Source organism: Cetorhinus maximus, chromosome 18 (genome assembly GCF_964194155.1).
Source record: "Cetorhinus maximus chromosome 18, sCetMax3.hap1.1, whole genome shotgun sequence".
NCBI classification, from domain to species: domain Eukaryota; kingdom Metazoa; phylum Chordata; class Chondrichthyes; order Lamniformes; family Cetorhinidae; genus Cetorhinus; species Cetorhinus maximus.
In genome coordinates this window covers 77,733,683-77,756,370 of record NC_135896.1, presented here as the reverse complement: position 1 = coordinate 77,756,370, position 22,688 = coordinate 77,733,683, and the positions used below count along the sequence as shown (strand labels likewise).

Here is a 22,688-nt window from a genome sequence, read left to right as displayed (position 1 = left end):
AGGCAGTTGACCATGGCCAGCGGCCAGGCACCAGAAGAGGTGAGGGCAGAGGAGGAGGAGGGGGGCAGGCTGCAGGGTAGGCCAGCGGGGTGCCACTGTGCCCCTCGGTTCTCCGATGCCTGCCTTGCTGTCCTCCTGGAAGAGGTGTCAAACCATCGGGAGTTGTTGTTTCCAGAGGATGGGAGGAGGAGGGCCCCCCACATGACCAGGCAGGCGGGGAAGGAGGTGGCGGAGGCTGTTAGCTCTCAAGATGCTGTGCGGTGCACAGGAACACAGTGACGCAAGTGCTTCAATGATTTGTTGTGCTCTGGAAGGGTGAGTACCATGTCAGCCTTGGCCATTTTACCCAGCAGGTAGCCTTAGCCTTTGAGGCCCCCGTACACCACACTTGCCCCCCCACCCAACGTCTTAGTGTCGTTACTGCATTGGGCATTTGGCACACGCTGGATGGGCAAACAGATAGTGACCATGCTTACATCAGCCTTAGCGGTTGAGGAGAAAATGGGTTCTCCCCGCAGCATATGTTGGTGTTTGTCGCATTTGAGTAGTGTGGGGGCAACCTGCAGGGGAGACAGCTGGACACATACTCAGAACTCCAACACATGTCTTATTGATGGTGATAAGATGGTGGAAGGGGAGCCTCAAGGTGTCGTGGTCAAGAGTCATCTGCTGGCCTCGGTGCCACACCTAGTTGCGCCTCCTTGCAATGGGTGCTAAGACCCGTGTGTTATTCAAAGTGATGGACGCCGAATGTGTCCAATGTGGCCATTGGGGAAGGGGGTTGGCAGCATCCATACTATCTTCTGGGGACTGATCTGGGGACAGGAGCCGCTGGAGGCCTCAGATGGGCCATTGTGGTTGGGGTGCAGCGTGTGCGTGTAGAGTACATGAGCGATCAGCCCCAATAAATGCTCTTCTCTGTTCTGCAGGCAAAAACTGAGAACAATAGCTGGAAGTGTCAGCGGACTGGTGGTGGGCACGCTGTGCTGCAGCACCTCACCACTTATGAGGAGCAGGCCATGGAGCTGGGGAGGAGGCAGGCAGCCAGGTCGGCAGATGTTGGCAAGGCTGGGGTGCAGCGGCCAGGTATTTGAGGGCCACAGTCCCATCCACTCTGTCTCCCCACCATCCAGAGCATTGATGATTGCTGCAATCGTTAATGCAGCAAAACTGCTCATTCACAGACTGATAGTCAGACGTGTGGGTCATACACAAAGGTTCCTCGGCCCCTTGAGGATGAGCATCTCTAGCACCTTCCAAAGTCGCCTTATCCCATTTGTGACCACTATCCCCATGGCCTAACATGCCATGGCATCGCTGCTGCACATCCAAAGACTTATATCATCTTAGGAGGGTTTGTACCTCCACCACCCTTTCAGCCAGTGCTTCCCACATTACTCTGTCTAAAAGGTCCTCAGCACCTCACCTGTCAACCTCATGGCACTCAACTTAAATAAATGCCACCACGTTAGTCATCCCTGCGCCAAGGGGAAAAGTTGCCTTCAGTCCACCTGTTCTATGCCCTTCATAACGGTATGAAGGTCAATAATGTGACCTGTCAATCTCCTGTGCTCCACGGCAAATGTCGCAAGTGTTTGCAATGTTTCCTCATAACTCCAACTCTCCAGGCCAGCATGTATCCAGGTCAGGAACCTCTGCACTCTCCCCACTCCAATGCCATCCCTCCCATGAAGCGCAGGTCACAACTTAATGCAGAAGTGTAGATGTGGCCTCGACAGCTTTTTCTGCACTTGCAACATGACCTCCCTTTTCCTACATTCTATTCCTCGGCTAATAAAGGCAAGTCTGGCTTCGACCTTGTTAAACGCCTTATGCTCATGTTCTGCTACCTTAACAGCTCTGCCCAGCAAGGTCCCTGTAATCGTCGTGATTTCCCATGGTCCTACCATTACTCATGTATTCCTGTACCTTGCTTGTCTTGCCCAAGTGCTTAACCGCACACTTATCCACATAACATTCCATGTGGCATTCCTTAGGCCATCTGACCAGTCTGTCTGTATGCATGTGCAATGTTTGGGCCTCCTCTTGACTATTTACCACCCCAACAATGTTCGTCTCCTTAGGTTCTTGAAGGGTGAGCGACTTATGAGGCTGGGGGGGAGGGAAAGAGATGAAAGGTGTTACTGACTGAATGCTAACTGATGCACTGTCCTTGTTGTTAATTTCAGCATCACCACCGCACGGCCGCCACCAACAAGTACAGAACCCCCCTTCCATGCCTGAGGGCCAACACTTGCAACTTGCGTCACATCCTTTCAGCAAGCCAGGCACCAGCGCAGCGACAAACACTTCGGTGGGGATTATGACATCGGCTAGTGTCCCGGGGCACAGTGGAGAGGGCACTTCACAATCGCTGGAGGAGATGGCACGGACAGAGAGTGCCGATGGCGCCAGCAGCCAGAGGACTGCAGGGGACCAGGCACCTGCTGAGTCCGGCAGTGATGATGTGCCTCTGGAGATGTCAGCCATGCAGCCGCTGCAGGACAAGCGGCAGGGTGCGGGGGAACGTCTGGCAGTGTTGCATGAGGGCGTGCTTCACTTGGTCTCTGTGTTGGAGGAATCCAGGCAGAATGTCAGTGATGGCATGAACCTCAGGACAGAGCTTCAGCTCCATTCAGCTTCATCTCTCTCCATTGAGAGATTGGCGACTCTCATGGAGAGGGGCTTCCAGCAGATTGAGAATCTTCTGATTGGGTTACACTCTGACCTGCAAGCCCTCACAACGTTAATGGCCACAGGTGGTCATTCACAATGTGGGAGATGTTCTGGGCACCAAGTGTCGCCACTCGGTGCCCATCCATCTGCGGTGCGCAGGGAGGTCCAATGTGACCTCAAGTCGGCGCAGCAGCTGCCTGTCGTCGCTGCGAGCTCCTCTCAGGGCACTCTGAATGAGGGCAGCAGCTCCTCCGCCCCTTTGCCAGTGACCGTTGCATCCATTGAGGCTGCAACAACTGGGGTGGTGCCAGTTCTGGAACTGGCCACTCCCTCCCAGGTGGGGCCAGCACAGGCTCCACGGGCCAGAAGACGGCCGCCAAGGTCATCGAGGCCAACAGGACAGCAGAGACAGCAGGCTGTCTCACAAGCCACTCCGAGCGATGGGGCGGCACCTAGACGTAGCACTCGCAAACGTAAGCATAAGGCACATTAGGCACTCCACGGGTTTGTCACTGGTGATTTTGTGTTGGGCATAGATTAGGGAATATATCATTATATATGTCAGAGCGACGTTTATGCTTTATTTTGGTGGCAATAAAGTCCACTTTTCTGACCATGGCTGAGAGTGTTTCCTTTGTGCTGAATTTGTATGTTTCACAGACATATCATGAGTGTTTGAGTGGACATTGATGTTTCTGTACTAAGCCCTTAGTTGCAGCTAATGAAGTGGAAGATGTAGCACCTAAGTGCCACGTGTGGAAGCGCCAGACAATGCTGGTCTTGCTAATCCATGTGTGTGGAGCTAGCTGAAGGTTCATTGGATTAAAGTGTCCCGGAGTCCCTGCCTCCCTGGTGTAGTAGTAGGTCGGCGTGCTGCCCCTCATCATTGCCCTGTGCTTCCTCATCCTTTGAGCCACTGCTGGATTCATCATGTGCAGCCTCATCCACTGCGTCAAGGTCTTCATCATCAACTGCATCCCCCCTTTCCAGCGCAAGATTGTGCAGAGCGCAGCATGCTACCACTATCACAGAGGCGCGATCTGGGGGGTACTGGAGTACCTGAGCGGTCCAGACAATGGAAGTGCATCTTGAGAAGGCCGATGGCTCTCTCCACCACAGCCCTTGTGGTGTTGTGGCTCCTATTGTAGCACTCTCCAGCTTCTGTTCTTGGATGGCTGAGAGGCGTCATGAGCCACCTTCTGAGGGGATAGCCCTTGTCACTCGTCAGCCAACCATCCAGCCGAGCCGGAGCACTGAAGAGCGTCGGCACCTGGGAGCGTCTGAGGATATAGGCATCGTGGGAGCTGCCTGGGTACCTTGCACAAACTTCCAGAATCTGCATCCTGTGATCACACACTATCTGCACATTCATAGAGTGGAATCCCTTCCTGTTGACGAATGCACCGGGCTCACCTGCTGGCGCCTTGATGGCCACGTGTACAGTCTATTGCACCCTGGGCGCAGGGGAAGCCAGCAATGGCCGCGAAGCCTCTGGCTCGCTGTGCCTGACTTGCCTGGTCGCAGCGGAAATGGATGAAGGTCAATGCCCGTCTGAACAGAGCGTCTGTAACCTGCTTGACACAAGTGTGGACAGCTGATTGGGAGACACCACAAAGAACACCCACTGAGTCCTGGAAGGAGCCAGATGCATAGAAGTGGAGGGCAACTGTGACCTTCAGAGCCATTGGCATGGGATGTCCATCCACACAGTTAGGGGAGATCTCAGGGCCAATCATCTGACAGATATCGTTCACTGTCCCCCTTGACAGTTGGAGCCTCCTTCGCCACTCCACCTCAGTCATATTGAGGTAGCTGCTTCGCCGCCTGTATACCCTGGCAGCAGGATAGTGGCATCTTCTGCGGCCCCTTCCACCCTGGACAACCTCTTGGCCCTGCGCCCCTTGTGCCTGCGCCTGGCCTCCCAAAGGTGGCTCCCCTGGAGGCTGATTGTCCACTCCTGGCCTCCTCCTTATTCTATTCCTCCCTTCCTCCTCAGAAGAGCTGCCTCCAGTGGAGATGTCAGAACCCATACCCAGGCTAAATGGAGGCCTCCGGAAAGCTGCAGGCCCGATAAAGATTACTGTCTGCAGACTGCTGAGCTGAAGCTTCAAAGTACAGAGAAAGCTATTGGAAATCGATCTGAACTGCTTACACAGGCAAGGTTAAAACACTTTCTGCATTAAATACTTCAGATAAAACATTATCAACCCCTCTGAGCCCACATATCCCACCCGTGGGTGAGGTTTGTTAAAAAATCAGTTATCCGCCTGCCCATTGGGCCCGTGTGCCAAGGCAAAGATTGCACAGGCTCCTCAAAATCGGCATCAATTGCCGAGTTAAGGGCCTTAACTAGGCCTTTAATTAATGGCGGGCGTGCGTTGCGCTTCATAGTGCACCTGCCCACCTAAATATCGCGATGCCGTGCACTGATGTCGGGACACTCACCCAACATCAGCGCGCAACATTTTAAGTGCTGACGAGCGGGCTCTGCCACCTGCACGTCAGCCATAAAATTCTGCCCATAATGTTGACTAATCTTTTCTCTTTTGGATACAAACTCAGCTATGTATTTTCAGCATTTTCTCTTTTAATTTCTCCCTTTGAAGGAGTTAATTGGCACATTTTTAAATGGTCTGCCTGCCAGTGTGCTCCATATACCTACTACTTTATGGGTGCCCCATATAAATTTCTTCCTATGCTATGTTGAGATTTTTCCTATCCTTTTAACACAAACACATTAATCACTGCATTGCCACAGCACCCAATGTTAGTCAACAAGCCCAAATTCTAGGATGCTGGAAGATCTTCTAATTTTTAGAGAACTGAGGCTTTGTAATTTCCCTCCAGTTGGGTTTCCGCCCTGCCACAGTACATAAAAAGCTTTCATCAAAGTCACAAATGGCATTCTATGTGACTGTGACAAACGCAAACTTTCCCTCCTTTCCTTTTCAACTTGCCTGAAGCTTGTGACACATTTGACCATGCCATCATCACCCAATGCACCCCCCCCCCCCCCCCCCCCCCCCCCCACTGTCACAGCTGAGTGAACATAAGAACATGGAACAGGAGTAGACCATTCGGCCCCTCGAGACTGCTCCGCCATTCAATAAGATCATGGCTGATCTACTTGAGTTTCGAATTCCACATTCCCAGCTACCCCCGATAATCTTTGATTCCCTTGCCTAACAAGAATCTATCTACCTCTGCCTTAAAAATATTCAATGACCCCGTCTTCTGAGGCAAAGGGTTCCAAAGTCGCACAACCCTCTGAGAGAAAAAAATTCTCCTCATCTCTATCCTAAAAGGACGACACCTAATTTTAAATCTAATTTCTGGATTCACCCACAAGAGGAAACATCCTTTCCATGTCCACCTTGTCAAGGCTGTTCAAGATCTTGTATACTTCAATCAAATCACCCCTCATTCTTCTAAACTCCAGCGGAAACAAGCCCAGTCTATCCAACCTTTCCTCATAAGACAACCCACTCATTCCAGGTATCAATCTAGTAAACCTCCTCCGAACCATCTCCAAAGCATTTACATCCTTCCTTAAATAAGGAGACCAAAACTACACACAGCATCCAAGGTGCAGTCTCACCGATGCCCTGTATAAATGAAGCACAACATCCTTACTTTTATGTTCAATTCCTCTCGTAATAAAGGCTAGCATTCCATTAACCTTTTTAATTACTTGCTGTACCGGCATACTAACTTATTGTGACTCGTGTACTAGAACACCTAGTTCCCTCTGCACCTCAGAATTATGCAGCCATTCTCCATTTAAGTAATACTCTGCTTTTTTGTCCTTCCTGCCAAAGTGAACAACTTCACGTTTTTCTACATTAAACTCCATTTGCCAGATCTTCTCCCACTCGCTCAACCTATCTGTATCGATCTGCAACCTCATGTCCTCTTCACAACATACTTTCCTACCTATCTTTGTGACATCTGAAAAATTAGTTACCATGCCTTCACTCCCCTCACCTAAGTCATTGATGTAAACTGTAAAAAGTTGAGGTCACAGCACAGACCCTTGCGGGACTTCAACTGTCACATCCTGCCAATCCGAAAAAGACTCATTTATGCATACTCTTTGCTTCCTGCCAGCCAGCCAACCAATCTTCTATCCAGGCTAATATGTTGCCCCCTGCACCATGCACTTTTATTTTCCGTAATAACCTTTGATGCCAGTCCTGGAATAGTAGCCCAGGGTTTTCTGGAGCACAGCACAAAGAACAGGGAGGTTGAGGGCAAGCTGCAACTTTTGTGGGGCTAACAATGAAGTAATCCAAATCATCCAACAATTTGTGGCGATTCACAAATAACGGAGAATCACAAATTGCTGGATGATTTGCACACTAATAATGGTGAGTGCCATTATACTTTCAGTTATCCGGCCAGCATCTCACACCAAAGGTGGCAGCTCCAAAAGTGGCACTTCCTCAGTACAGCCCTTGAATGTCAGCCTAGATTATGTGCTTAAGTTTCTATAGAGTTTGAATGTATGATGTTCTGGGTCAGACGCGAAAGTGCAATTACTGATCGAAGGCCAACACTGACAGTAAAAAGCTGTTAACAGGGATTCCTCCAGTCCCAGCAGGTGACACACTGCAATACAGTATAAACCATTTGATGACCTACATTATATTTATCCTTCCATCATTCAATCCCAGTCCCAGCAGGCAACACACTGCAATACTGTATAAACCACTGTACAAACCTTTTCAAATGCCTTCTGGAAATCTAAGTACAGTATGTCTATAGGCTCCCCTTTATCCACCGTGCAAGTAACTCCTTCAAAAAACTCCAATAAATTGGTTAAACATAATTTTCCTTTCACAAAACTATGCTGACCCTTTCCGATTGCCTTGAGCTCTTCCAAGTGCCCAGCTATAAACTCCTTAATGATCGACTCTAACAACTTCCCCAAGACAGATGTCGAGCTAACTGGCCTATAGTTTCCTGTCTCCCTCCCTTCTTGAATTGAGGGGTTAAATTTGCTACTTTCCAGTCTGATGGAACCTTTCCAGAATCTAGCGAATTTTTGAAAATTAACACCAGCGCATCGACTACCTCATTAGACACCTCGTTTAAGACCCTAGGATGTAGTCCATCAGGACCCAGAGACTTGCCAGCCTGCAGCTCCATCAATTTGCTCAGTACCATTTCCCTAGTGATTTCAATTTTACTGAGTTCCTCTCTCTCTTTCACCTCCTGATTTGCAGCTATTACTGGAATGTTTTTGTATCCTCTATAGTGAACACAGAAGCAAAATATTTATTCATTTCTTCTGCCATTTTTTTTATTATTCGTTCATGGCATATGGACATCGCTGGCTAGGCCAGCATTTATTGCCCATCCCTAATTGCCCTTGTTTAGAGGGCAGTTAAGAGTCAACCACATTGCTGTGGGTCTGGAGTCACATATAGGCCAGACCAGGTAAGGAGGGCAGATTTCATTCGTTAAAGAACATCAGTGAACCAGATGTTTTTTTTCCAATAACCGGCAATGGTTTCATGGTCATCATCAGACTTTTAATTCCAGGTTTTTATTGAATTCAAATTCTACCATCTGCCGTGGTGGAATTCGAACCCAGGACCCCAGATTATTACCCTGAGTCTCTGGATTACCAGTCCAGTGACAATACCACTATCCCACCACCTGCCCATAATTTCCTTATTATCTACTACTAACTCACCACTGTCACTTTCTAGGGACCAACACTCACTTCACTTACTCTTTTCCTTTTTAAATACCTGTAGAAACTCCTACTATCCATTTTTGCATTTCTAGCTAGCTTCCTCTCATACTCTAATTTCTTTCTTCTAGTTAACCTTTTAGTCATTCTCTGCTGTTTTTTATATTCTGACCAATCATCTGTCCTGCCACTCATCTTTGCGGAGTTGTATGCTTTTTTCCTTAAGTTTGACGCTTTCTTTAACACATTTAATTAACCACAGGTGGTGGATCCACCCCTTAGAATTTTTCTTTATAATAGGAATGTACTTATTCTGAATACTCTGAAATATCCCCTTAAATGTCTGCCACTGCTTCTCTATTGATCTATCCTTTTAGCCTAGTTTTCCAGTTCACTTCAGCTGGCTCAGTTTTCATGCCCACATAGTTGCCCTTATTTAAGTTTAAGATACTAGTCTTAGACCCACTCTTCTCCATTTCAAACTGAATGTAAAATTCAATCATATTGTGGTTGTCGCTACCTAGTGGTGCCTTTGCTCTGAGGTTATTAATTAATCCTGTCACATTACACAATACCAAGTCTAATATAACCTGCTCTCTGGTTTGTTCCAGAGCATGCTGTTATAAGAAACTGCCTATCTCGAAAGCATTCTAAGAACTCCTCATCCAGGCTACTACTGCCTATCTGATATTTCCAGTTTATATGTAGATTAAAATCACCCATGATTTTTACCGTCCCTTTATCAAAAGCACACAATATTATCTCTCGAATACTTTGTCCTACACTGGGGCTACTGTTAGGGGGCCTGTGGACCACTCCCACTCGTGACGTTTTCCACTACTATTCCTCATCTCCACCCAAACCAATTCTACATCCTGATTTCGTGAACCAAGGTCATTTCTAACTATTGCACCAATGCCCTCTTTGATTAACAGTGCCACCCCTCCACCTTTACCTAGCTTCCTATTCTTCTTGAATGTCATGTACCCCTCAATATTCAAGACCCAATCTTTGTCATCCTGCAGCCACATCTCCGTAATTTGTTTAGATCATATTTATTTACTTCAATATGGACATCAATTCATTTACTTTGTTATGAATGCTACGCGTACTCACAAACAGGGCCTTCAGTTTTGTCTTTTTGTTACCTTTGTAACATTGAGTATTGACTGTTGATGCATTCTGAGGTTTTTTCTCCCTGTCCCTTCCTGTCATTCTTTGTCCCTCATTTCTCACATTACTATCTTGCTCTCCTGTCTTGACTCTACACCTTGAATTGCTACCTCTAACCAAGCTTGATCCATCAATCCTCTTGTTTAGTTTAAAGCCCTCTCTACTCCCCTAGTTATGTGATTTGTGAGGACACTCGTCTTAGCACAGTTCGGGTGTAAACCGTCCCAACACCCCCCGCTTTCCCCAGTACTGATGCCAGTGCCCCACAAACCTGAATCCACTTCTCCCACACCAGTTTTTCAGCCACGCTTTCATCTCTCTAATCTTATTTGCCCTATACCAATTTGCACATGGCTCAGGTAATAATCCAGAGATTATTACCTTTGAGGTTCTGCTTCTTAATTTGGTGCCGAGCTCCTCATACTGACTTGGCAGGACCTCTTTCCTAGTTCTACCTATGTCATTGATACTTACATGGACCACGACAACTGGATCCTCCCCCTCCCACTGCAAGTTCCTCTCCAGCCCTGAGCAGATGTCCCGAACCCTGGCACCGGGCAGGCAACACAGCCGTCTGGACTCTTGCTCTTCGCTGCAGAGAACAGTGTCAATCCCCCTCACTATACTATCCCCTACTACCACTACTTTCCTTTTTGCTGCCCCTACTTGAACGGCTTCCTGTACCGTGGCCAGTGAGCGCTCACCTATTTCCGTTTCTATTTATCTAATCACAGCCAGAGAATCACTTGCAATGGTTTCTCTTCCTGCTCCCATATTGTTACCTCTGGTGTTCCCCAAAGGTCTATCCTTTGTCTCCAACTATTTCCCAACTACATGCTGCCTCTCGGTGACATCATCCGAAGGCATAGCATTAGTTTTCACAGAAACATTGACAACAGCCAGCTCTACCTCACCACCTCTCTTCACTCCACCACTTTTGCTAAATTATCAGACTGCTTGTCCACGTCCAGTACTGGATGAGCAGAAATTTCCTTCAATTAAATATTGGGAGGATCGAAGGCATCGTTTTCGGTCCCTGCCACAAACCCTGTTCCTTTACTAGAAACTTCATCCCTCTCCGAGCAACAGTCCGAGATTAAGCTTGTCTGTTCACAACCTTGGTGTCACATTTGATCCCCAGATGGACTTCTGAATTTATATTCGTGTCATCATTAAGACCGCCTATTTGCATCTGTTTAGCATTGCCCCATTTCACCTGTCTCAACACATTTGCTGCTGAAACCCTTATTCATGCCTTTGTTACCTTTAGACTCAACTATTCCAACGCACTCCTGGCTGGTCTCTTACATTCTACCCTAAGTAACTTGAGGTCATCCAAAATTGCTGCCCATGACGTAAATTGCAATAAGTCCTGTTCTCCTATCATCCCTTGCCTCTTTGACCTACATTGGCCCCCAGTCAAGAAACATCTTGATTTTAAAACTCTCATCCTAGTTTTCAAATTCCTCCATGCCTAATTCTGTAATTTCTTCCAGTCCCACAGCCCTCCAAGATAATTGCATTCCTCTAATCCTGACCTCTTGTGCATCCCCAATTTTAACTGCTCCACCACTGATGAATGTGTCTTCTGTTGCCTAGGCCTCAAATGCTGAAATACCCTCCCTACACCTCTCTGCCTCTCAACCTCACTTTCCTCCATTAAGACACTCCTTAAAACCTACTTCTGACCACACTGGTCATCTGATGTAATATCTCCTTATGTGGCTTGGTGTCATACTTTGTTTTATCATGTTTTATCAAGCGCCTTGGGGCATTTCATTACCTTAAAGGCACTATTTAAGTATAAGTAGCTATTGTTGAAATGGTTGTTGTTTGCCTTCTCTAGTTCTGGGTTCACAGCTCATTGGTTCATTATTCTAAAGATATAAACTCTTCGTGCCGGAGCAGACACCCTATTAGTAAATAAAGCATCCAAAGTCAGTCAGTTCACCTAAACCTGAAGGGTCTGGAAGCTTACTTCAAGGCTGTCAACTTCTCACAATGACAACAATAGCCAAGTGGTGCAGTGGGGAACAGTGGCAAAATTTGCTTGTTAATATTGAAAATTAATTGAAAATGTTAACTACTAATGTCTCCACATTATGAAAAACAGAAGTAAGTGGATAAAAACATTTTGTCTGGTTTACATTTAAGAAATTTAAACCCCTCTAATACTTGATTATCTAGTCCAAAATTCACTGTATGCAATTTACTCGCAAAGCAACTCCAATCTCAGAAGTCCACTGGCAGACTACCAAATCCCGCAGAAATGAAACATGGCAGGTGATCCAAGACAGAGTTCTGCGGAACACCTATAAAGAAGAGACTTTTACCACCATTCACTGCTTTCTAATACTAAAACAGTTTTCCAAAGACCACCTAACTGTCTATTACCTGCTGGGTCTCCGTGTCACGCTTCCTTTTGCTTTCCAGTAGGCTTCCTCTTGTGTTTCTAATGTATAGACAAAACAGAAAAATTACAGTTCTGACTTTATTTGCCAAATATGCTCAGGCATTTAATTGCTTTGGGTACTGAAGTGGTCAACGTATGTTTATAAAATTCCTTCGCACTCTATTTTAGTATACTCTCTAGCTCTTCAAATTAACACCAACACATTTATTTAATTTTTTTTTTACAGTATTTTCACATTAAATTAAATCTCCTCGTTTTCAACAAGTTTGCTTTTCACTGAAGAGGGGGATGCCAGTGCTGGAAATAAAGAGCACACCCCTTTTTTGCACTCGGCTGCAGCATACCCTTGACAGATGCAGGTTCAGCATGACTCAACGATTTGCAGTGAGGCCTACTTTAGTATAACATTGTATTATATTTTTAATGCTGCTCACTCTTAAAAATAAACACAGCTCTATTGGTTTAATTGACCGGGCAATTGGTTTCTCATTTTAAAGAAAACCTAGTATTTACCTAGCCCTTTTCACAACCTTTGGATATCCCAAACCACTTTACAGCCAGTGATTGCTGTCATTGGTGTTTTGTAGACAAATAAGGCAGCTAGTTGCATACAGCAGGGTTCAACAATGAGATAAATTACCAGATAATCTGTTTGAGTGTTGTTAGTTGAGGAATAAATGCTCTCCGGGGCACTGGGAGAATTCCCTTCCTCTCCTTCAAATAGTGCCATGGGATATTTTACACCTATCTGAAAAGGCAGTAAAGCCATAACCTAATGTCTCATTCAGTAACGTTTGTTAACGCACTTCCAGCAAGCCTCCTTTCTTCCACCTTACTTAAACTTAAGCACATCCAAAACTCTGCTGCCCGCACCTTAACTCACACCAAGTCCCACTCACCTATCACCCATGTGCTCACTGACCTACATTAGCAACCGGTTGAATAACACCCTGATTTTAACATTTTCATTCTCGTTTCAAATCCTTCAAAGGCCTCGCCCCTCCTTATCTCTGCAACTTCCGTCAGCATACAACCACCCGAGATATCTGCACTCCTCCAATTCTGGTCTCTTATGCATCCTCAATTTTAATCGCTCCATTATTGGCAGCTATGTCTTCAGCTTCTGAAGGCTAAGCTCTGGAATTCCTGATTGAATCTTCTCCACTTCTCTTTCCTCCTTTAAGGCGCTCCATAAAACCTGCCTCTTAGACCAAGCTTTTGGTCATCTACCTGAATATATCCTTATATAGCTCCATGTCAAAGCATCATGGGATGTGCCATATAAATACAAGTTGTTGTTGTTGTTGACTCAGAGGGGAAGAGAGCTACCAGTTTTTTTCATGATAGCATTCCTACAATGTTGAGATTGCAGGTTGAATACAACAGGCCCAAGACTAAACAGCATGTTCCAAATATCCTTAAAGCTTAGAAGCAGAAAAACACAGGAATGTAGAAAAATTACAGCACAGAAGGAGGCCATGATGATTAATGTGACTTAAACTCTGCCTAAGAAGGAACTGTTCTTGGATCAGGATTGGGTGAATCAAAATATGGTTCACTGAAAGTCTAAACTGTGGAAAGAAGGGAGCTTCTGTGGTTTGATATATCTGAATCTACCAATCCATCTAAGGGGAAATGGCACTGTACTTGAGCAGCCCTGTCCAACCTTTTTGTATAGGGGTAGGGGAGGGGCACATTTCAATTTATTTCTCACTCAAGGGGCAATTGATCAAATTTTGGAAAGCTAAGGTTTGGCACAACATTCAACATGAATTTCAAAAATGAATACTGAGGTATGAAAAGAAACAACTTGCCCAGCAGAAAAACAATGCCAAAGCAATAAATTGATAATTTTTAAAATGAGTAAGAAATAAAGATGACAGTTAGAGTGCGAGAGGGTGAGCGTGTGTGTCAGGCTCACTCCCAGTCTCAGGGTGCTCACTGTCTGGGTGAATGAGGACCCTGAGACTGGGAATGAGCCAGAGCTGTTGTTTTGGATGGGAAAAGCACAATATTCTGTTACGTGAGATTTATTTCCATTTGTCTTTCAACAGATTTGTGTCTGATCTATGTGTATATGTAGGAGCACAAATGAATTCCCAGTTAATGCCCTCCACCTGAAGGCATGTAAATACACAATTACTATATAATATTTTAATACCAGAGCTTGAGTAAAGGGGAATTTTAAAAAGGACCGCAGCTTTTTCTTTTACCTAGAGTCTGATATAAATCAAATTGTATTGTGGCTGAACTAATTGCTTATCATGTGTAAGCCTACAGAGTGAGGGTCCAAACAATAGAGGAATCATAGTGAAGCTTAATATTGTCCTCAGTCTACAAAATTACATCTTCCATCAGAAGTCAACACACATCAGCCATTGGAACCCTTGCTGATTTCCCTCCATCCCCTTCAATCCTGGGACTAGTAGGGCAAATGTAATTCATGTGGCTTTGCCCAGATGGTCAACTTAGCATAGTTAGTATAACTTTTACCTCTGATGAATCGGTTGTGGGTTCAAGCCCCACACGAGGATTTGGACACTCAACGCAGGTTAAATTGCTGGTGCACTACTGAGAGTGTGCTAAATTGTCTTGTAACTTCTTTTTATAAGACCAGGTCTTATTTGTTTGCTTGAGGTAAATATTAAAGACCCATAATACTATCTGAAGGAGACCAAGGGGTGATGCATTCAACATTTTTTGCTCAGTGAAAAGGATTAACTGGTGATTCACCTCAGTGTTGTACGGAAATTGCTAACGCAGAATGGCTGCCACATCTTTCTGTGCAACACGTCTCTGAACTCCAAAATGAATTCTTTGTGTCAAACATTTTTGAGATGTTTTGACAACATGACAAGTTGTTTGTGACAAAAATAAAGGACTTGCATCTTACTTTAACTTAGTGGAGATTTTTTCAATTTATTCACAAGACAAAAGAATTTTAGAAATCAGTTTTAGTTAAATACATGTCTCAGTCTAACTCACTACAAATTTGGGAGTGTTTTAGAAACCAGCAAAAGGCCATCAAAAAAGAGGGAAAAAATGAGAGTGGGCTAGCCAGGAATATAGAAACATATTGTAAGAGCTTTTATAAAAAGTGATAGAATAGCTAATGTAAACGTTGGTCCTTTAGAAGCAGACAGAAAAAATTATCATGAGCAATGAGGAAATGGCAGAAAGATTGAACAAATGTTTTATGTCTGTCTTCACAGTAGAGTCATGGTTATACAGCACAGAAGCAAGCCCATTGTGTCCATGCTGGCCATCAAGCACCTATCTATTCTAATCCCATTTTCCAGCACTTGGCCCGTAGCCCTATATGCTATGACATTTCAAGTGCTCATCTAAATACTTCTTAAATGTTGTGAGGGTTCCTGCCTCTACCACCCCTTCAGGAAGTGTGTTCCAGATTCCAAACACCCTCTGGGTGAAAAAACTTTTCCCCAAATCCCCTCTAAATCTCCTGCCCTTTATCGTAAAATGCCCCCTGGTTTTGACACCTCCGCTAAGGGGAAAAGTTTCTTCCTATCTATTCCCTCATAGTTTTGTATACCTATATTAGCTCCCCCCGTCAGCTTTAAGGAAAACAACTCTAGCCTATCCAGACTCTCTTCATAGCTGAAATGCTCCAGCCCAGGCAACATCCTGGTGAATCTCCTCTGCACCATCTCCAGTGCAATCACATCCTTCCTATAGTGTGGCGACCAGAACTGCACACAGTGCTCCAGCTGTGGCCTAACTAGCATTTTATACAGCTCCAACATAACCTCCATGCTCTTATATTTTATGCCTCGGCTAATAAAGGCAAGTATCCCATATACCTTCTTAACCACCTTATCAACCTGTGCTGCTGCCTTCAGGGATCTGTACACCAAGGTCCCTCTCATCCTTTATGCTTCCTCGGGTCCTACCATTCATTGTGTGTTCCCTTGCTGTGTTAGTCCTCCCAAAATGCATCACCTCACACTTCTCAGGATTAAATTCCATTTACTGCCACTCTGCCCATTTTACCAGCCCATTTATATTGTTCAGTAATCTAAGGCTTTCTTCGTCACTCTTTACAATGCCACCAATTTTCGTGTCACCTGTGAAGTTACTGATCATGCCTCCTATATTCATGTCTAAATCGTTAATGTACACTACAAACAGCAAGGGTCCCAACACCGATCCCTGCACGACACCACTTGTCACAGGCTTCTAATCGCAAAAACAACCTTCGACAATCACCCTCTTCCTCCTGTCATTAAGCCAATTTTGGATCCAATTTGCCAAATTGCCCTGGATCCCATGGACTCTTACCTTCTTAATCATTCTCCCAGGCGGGGCTTATCAAAAGCCTTACTGAAGTCCATGTAGACGACATCAACTGCACTACCCTCATCTACACAAATTGTCACCTCCTTGAAAAATTCAATCAAATTTGTTAGACATGATCTCCCCCTGACAAAGTTAATATACAAGCTGACTATCCCTGATTAAACCCTTCCTCTCCAAATGGAGATTAATCCTGTCCCTCAGAATTTTTCCCAATAGTTTCCCTACCACTGATGTGACTCATTGGGCTATAATTATCTGGTTTATCCCTACTACCCTTCTTGAATAATGGTACCACATTTGCTGTCCTCCAGTCCTCTGGCACCTCTCCTGTAGCCAGAGAGGATTTGAAAATTAGTGTCAGAGCCTCTGCAATCTCCTCCCTTGCCTCACATAGCAGCCTGGGATACATCTCATCTGGGCCTGGGGATTTATCCATTTTTAAGCCTGCTAAAAACGCTAATACCTCCTCTCTTTCAATGCTAATTTATTCAAGTATATCACAGTCCCCCTCCCTGATTTCTACGTCTACATCATCCTTCTCCATAGTGAACACAGATAAAAAGTAATCATTTAAAACCTCACCTACATCCTCTGGCTCCACACACAGATTGCCATTTTGGTCCTAAAATGCCCTACTCTTTCCCTGGTTATCCTCTTGCCGTTAATATATTTATAAAATGCCTTGGGATTTTCCTTTATCTTGCCTGCCAGTGTTTTTTCATGCCCGCTAGTTACTTTTTTAAGTACCCCCCTACACTTTCTAAACTCCTCTAGGGCTTCCGCTGTTTTCAGCCCTCTGTATCCTCCATAAGTCTCCTTTTTTTTCTTTATTCAACCCTCTATATCCCTTGACATCCAGGATTCCCTGGAATTGTTGGTCCGACCCTTCACCTTTACGGAAACATGTTGGCCCTGAACTCTCACTATTTCCCTTTTGAATGACTCCCACTGGTCTGATGTAGACTTTCCTACAAGTAGCTGCTCCCAGTCCACTTTGGCCAGATCCTGTCTTATCATATTGAAATCAGCCTTCCTCCAATTCAGGACCTTTATTTCCGGTCCATCTTTGTCCTTTTCCATAACTACTTTAAATCTTACAGAGTTATGGTCACTGTCCCCGAAATGCTCCTCCACTGACACTTCTTCCACTTGCCCAGCTTCATTCCCTAAGATTAGGTCCAGTACCAACCCTTCTCTTGTAGGACTTTCTACGTGCTGGCTCAAAAAGCTCTCCTGGATGCATTTTAAGAATTCTGCCCCCTCTAAGCCTTACACACTAGGACTATCCTAGTTAGTATTGGGAAAGTTGAAATCCCCTATTATTACCCTATTATTTTTATTCTTCTCTGAGATTTGCCTACATAGCTTCTCCTCTATCGCCCCCTGACTGTTTGGAGGCCTGTAGTACACTAGAATAATCAAGTTACATATCAGAAATAGAGGGTAATCTAGGGACTAACAAGAGTAAGGAAATTAAGGTAATTAATATCAGCAGAGAAAAAATACTGCAGAAACTCAAGGGACTAAAATCCAATAAATCCCCAGGACCTGATGGCCTACATCCAAGGGTTCTTAAAGAAATAGCTGCAGAGATAGTGAATGCGCTGGCTATGATTTACCAAAATTCCCACAATCTGGAACCATCTCAGCAGATTGGAATTTTGAAAATGTGATGCCACTTTCAAGAAAGGAGGGAGAGAGAAAACAGGGAACTATAGGCCATGACATCAGTCATCGTTTAAGTGCTGGAATCTATTATTAAGGAAATCTTAACGATACACTTAGTATGGTTAGACCAGGTCAACACGGTTTTCCTATTTGACAAATTTATTAAAGTTTTTTTGAGGATGTAGCTATTAAGGTAGATAAAAGGTAACCAGTAGATGTAGTAAACATAGATTTCCAAAAGACATTTGATAAGGTGTCACACAAAATATTAATATACAAGATAAGGGCTCATGTTGTTGCGGGTGATATATTAGCATGGATCGAGGATTGACTGATGGACAGGAAGCAGTGAGTAGGGATAAATGGGGCACTTTCAAGTTGGCTAGCTGTGACTAGTGGAGTGCTGCAAGGATCAGTGCTGGGACTTCAGCTATTTACAATCTATATTAATGACTTAGACGAAGAGAACAAGAGAGTAATATGTCTAAGCTTGCTGATGATACAAAGTGAGGCGGGAATGCAAGCAATGGGGAAGACACAAAGAGGCTGCAAAGAGATGTAGACAGGCTCAGAGAGTGGGCAATAGGTGGCAGATGGAATAAAAATTGGGGAAGTGTGAAGTTGTTCACTTTGGTCGTAAGAATAGAAAAACTGAAATATTTTGTAAAAGGCGTGAAAGTTGTAAATGCTGATGTTCAGAGAGACTTGGGTGCACTCGTACAAGGAACACAAAAAGCTAGCATGCAGATAGAGCAACCATTTAGGAAGATAAATGGCATGTTGGCCTTTATTGCAAGACGATTGGAGTGCAAGAATAAAGAAGTACAGGACTTTGGTGACACCACACCGTGAATGCTGTGGGCAATTTTGGTCTCTATATTTAAGGAAGAATATACTTGCATTGTCATGGTACAGTGAAGGTTCACTAGAATGGTCCCTGGGATGACAGGGTTGTCTATGATGAGAGACTAAGTGAGTACGTTGGGTGTATGTTCTCAGGAGTTTCGAAGAATGAGAAGTGATCTCATTGAAATATTCAAGATTATGAAGGGGCTTGACAGGGTAGATACTGAGACATTGTTTCCCCTGGCTGTGGAGTGTAGAACAAGGCAGTACAGTTTCAGGATGAGGGGATGATCATTTAGGACTGAGATGAAGAGAAATTTCTTCACTCAAAGGGATGTGGATCTTTGGAAATATCCAACCCAGAGGACTGTGGATGCACCATCATTGAATATACTTAAGGCTGTGATAGACAGGTTTTTGGTCTCTCAGGCAATCAAGGGATATGGGGAGTGGTCGGGAAAGTGAAGTTGAAGCCCACGATCAGTCATGAGCATATTCAATGCTAGATCAGGCTCGACAGCCCATATGGTCTTCTCCTGCTCCCATTTCTTATGTTCTTAATTTTCAAAACCGCAATGAATAGATTTTTGTTGAGTAAGTGCATTAAGATTTAACAAAGTCAGGTAAATGTAGTTAAGATATAGATCAGCCATGATTTAACTGAATGGTAGAACAGGCCTGATAGGAACAGGAGTTGGCCATTCAGCCTATCAGTGTGAAAATTCTCAGGGCACAATCAATATTGTGATGAACATCACAGGATATGGATTGGAGTTTTGGAAACTTACACTTCATCTTGCGACTTCTTGCGGAGATGTTCGAAATATAAAAAGCCAAGAGAATTCACACTTATGGATATTTCACCCTGATTCCGAATGTCCATTCGAAATGGCTTTGCTATAATTAGTATCTGAGAGCATCCATCAACAGTGGCCAGTGTTACAGAAAGCCCATCCTTAGACACTATAGAGAGTCTGGAAAACATTCAAAGAAATGCAGTAAGCAGTGTGCCCCACATTCACGTAGAGCTTTCTATCTTAGAAATGCTCAGAAGATAAACATTTTTACATTCAATAGCATGAACAGATAGTTAACACATTGAAACAACAGCAAAAATTTGGATTGATATATTACCTTTAAAGGGACAAACTAACAAATACATTTAAAAACATGCTCTGTATTTGCCAGGAATGGAAATCCAGACATTGCAATCACATTATAATTGAAAGATTAAATTATAATTTTCCTACCATAATACTCCCCTCAGCCCTGCTAACAATAAAAGAGGATAAAATATAACTAACTCATGGTATTCTTATGGGTACCATGGTCTGCAACACAGTTCCGATATTTAATTGATAAATGAGCAAATCAAAGGGAACGTAGGTACTTATAAACTACCGTCAACCTGTCAAGTTAATCCCCAATAAAAGAATAAAATGTTTTAGAGAATAAAAACTTCATGTGCACATTCATTTTTTTTCTCATTAGCTATCCGTGTTAAATGAATAGCTGCGAAATGGCTAAATGTCACAGTATCAAAATGCCTCTCATCGAAATTACAAACGGCATCCAATGTGACTGTGAAAGGTAAACTATCCCTCCTCTCCTCAATTTGTCTACAGTTGACTACACTATTCTTTTCCGTTATCGTCGAGCTGGGTGGGACTGGAAACACCTGGTTCAATTCTTATCTACCTCATCATAACCAGAGGTCTGAAGAAGAGTCTTATGGACTTGAAACATTAACTCTGTTTCTCTCTCCAGAGATGCTGCCAGACCTACTCAGTTTTTCCAGCATTTTCTGTTTTTATTTCAGATTTTCAGCATCTGCAGTATATTGCTTCTATCACTTTGAATGATTTCCTTTTCTGCTCCCTCTGGTGTTAACCTTGTGTGTTCTCCCCAAGGATATATTCCTTGCCCCCCTCCTGTTTCTCATCTGCATTCTACCCCCCAGCAACATCATCCAAAAGCACAGTATTAGTTTTCACATATACAGTGACGACACCCCGCTCTACCTCGACACTACCTCTCCCGACCACTAAGTTCCTCACTACAAACTTGCTCCCTCACCACTGACTCTATCCATCTTCTTGACAACTATCTGAGGCTGAACCAGCAAAGTCACAACACTGGTGTGATATTTAATCCAGAGATGAGATTCTGACCATATATTCTCACCATTACTAAGACAGTCTATTTCCACCTCTGTAACATCGCTCAACTCCGTCCCTGCCTCAGCTCAACTGTAGCTGGAACCCTCATCAAACCTTTGTAATCTTAGACTTAACAATTCCAATGCATATCTAGCCAGCCTCACACATTCTACCCTTCATAAACTTGAGATCATCCAAAACTCTGCTGCCAATGTCTTGACTTACACCAAATTCTGTTCACCCATCGCCACTATCCTCATTGGCCTACCTTGGCTCCTGTTTAAGGAACACTTAAATTTTAAAATTTTCATCTTTGTTTCCAATTCCCTCCATGACCTCATCTCTCCAAATGTCCTCCTGCCCCACATATCCTCTGAGAATATCTGTGCTCCTCTAATTCTGGCCTCTTCAGCATCACTGGGTAGAATTTTGCCCTTGGTGGGCATGCGGGCCCCACCGGCTTGGCGGCGGGCGGACAGCTGACCCCCACCGCCATTTTGAGTGGGCGGGCCAATTAAGGTTAAATAAATGTTAAAATGCTTTTACGTTTTGTCTAGGTATAAAAATCAGTTAGTAACCAATCCATTGATGGTTCAGAGTTTTTTTCATATAATTTATTAGGGATCAGTTTTTTTGACAATGTGACAAAAATTTTTATTATGGTGTGAAAATCACCGCATCAAGTGCTCAATCTCAAAATTTGTGATGCTTATAAAAACCACGTTTTAGCAACACATAAACTCTGAAAACAAACTGTTTTGTGTCATCTGCAAATTTTGAATTTATGCCTCGTACCCCCAAATTATTAGTCCATATTAAAAACAGTGGTCCTAGTACCAAACCCTGTGGAACGCCACTGTATATTTTCCTCCAGTCTGAAAAACAGCCATTCACCACAACTCTCTACTTTCTGCCCCTTATACAATTCCACGCCCATACTTTATCTTATGGGTTTCAATTTTGCAAACAAGCCAAATGTGTGGTACTTATCAAATGCCTTTTACAAGTCCATATATACAACAGCAGCTGCACTGTCCTTATCTACTCTCTCCAAAATCTCAGCAAAAAAACATAATTTGTCCTTAAAAAATCCATGCTCTTTTTCCATTTTTAGCCCTTGTTTGTCCAAGTGAGTGTTGATTTTATTTCTCAGATTATTGCTTCTAAAAGCTTCCCCATCACTGGTGTTAAACTGACTGGCCTGTAATTGCCAGGTTTATTTGTTTCTCTTTTTTTGAACAAGGGTGTAATATTTGCAATCCTCTAGTCCTTGGAACCACCCCAGTACCTAAGGACAATCGGAATATTGGGCAGCATTTTCTGGTCGGTGAGCGGGAGAGGGGGCGGGGCCTGCTTGCTGACGTGTAAAATGATGCGGGGTGACGTTGGGCGTGTGTCCCGACGTCACCCTGCGTCATTTAGATTTTCAGTTCAGCGGGCGCACATCCGAGTCGGTTGCGTGCCCACCGTCCTGTCAATGGCCTATTAAGGCCATTAAAAACGTAATTAAAATGATTAATGGGCCTGCCTGTCCAAACTTAAGGTTGGTGGGCAGGCGAAGAGCCCAGGCGGCCTTCTGAAAAAGTATGAAACCTCATCCACAGGCGGAATGAGGTTTCATGAGTAATTTAAAATGTTCGGAAAATTTTTACATAAAAGTAATGGGCATGTCACATGAGGGGACATGTCAGGAAAATTTTTTCTTACCTTTAATAAATTTTTATAAGTTCAACCGATC

At 44.2% G+C, this 22,688-nt stretch overlaps 1 protein-coding gene across 3 annotated transcripts in view; it reads right to left on the bottom strand.

The window, feature by feature from the left end:
• LOC144693281 (neutral alpha-glucosidase C-like) overlaps window positions 1-22,688 on the bottom strand; it is a 161,303-nt gene that overhangs the window by 100,193 nt on the left and 38,422 nt on the right. For all 3 annotated transcript variants that reach the window (XM_078563018.1, XM_078563019.1, XM_078563020.1), the window contains exons 5-6: window positions 19,580-19,765; window positions 11,942-11,999 (exon numbers count right to left, since the gene is read on the bottom strand). In XM_078563018.1, the coding sequence (XP_078419144.1) occupies window positions 11,942-11,999; window positions 19,580-19,765 (244 nt within the window). The remainder of the gene's footprint in view (window positions 1-11,941; window positions 12,000-19,579; window positions 19,766-22,688) is intronic.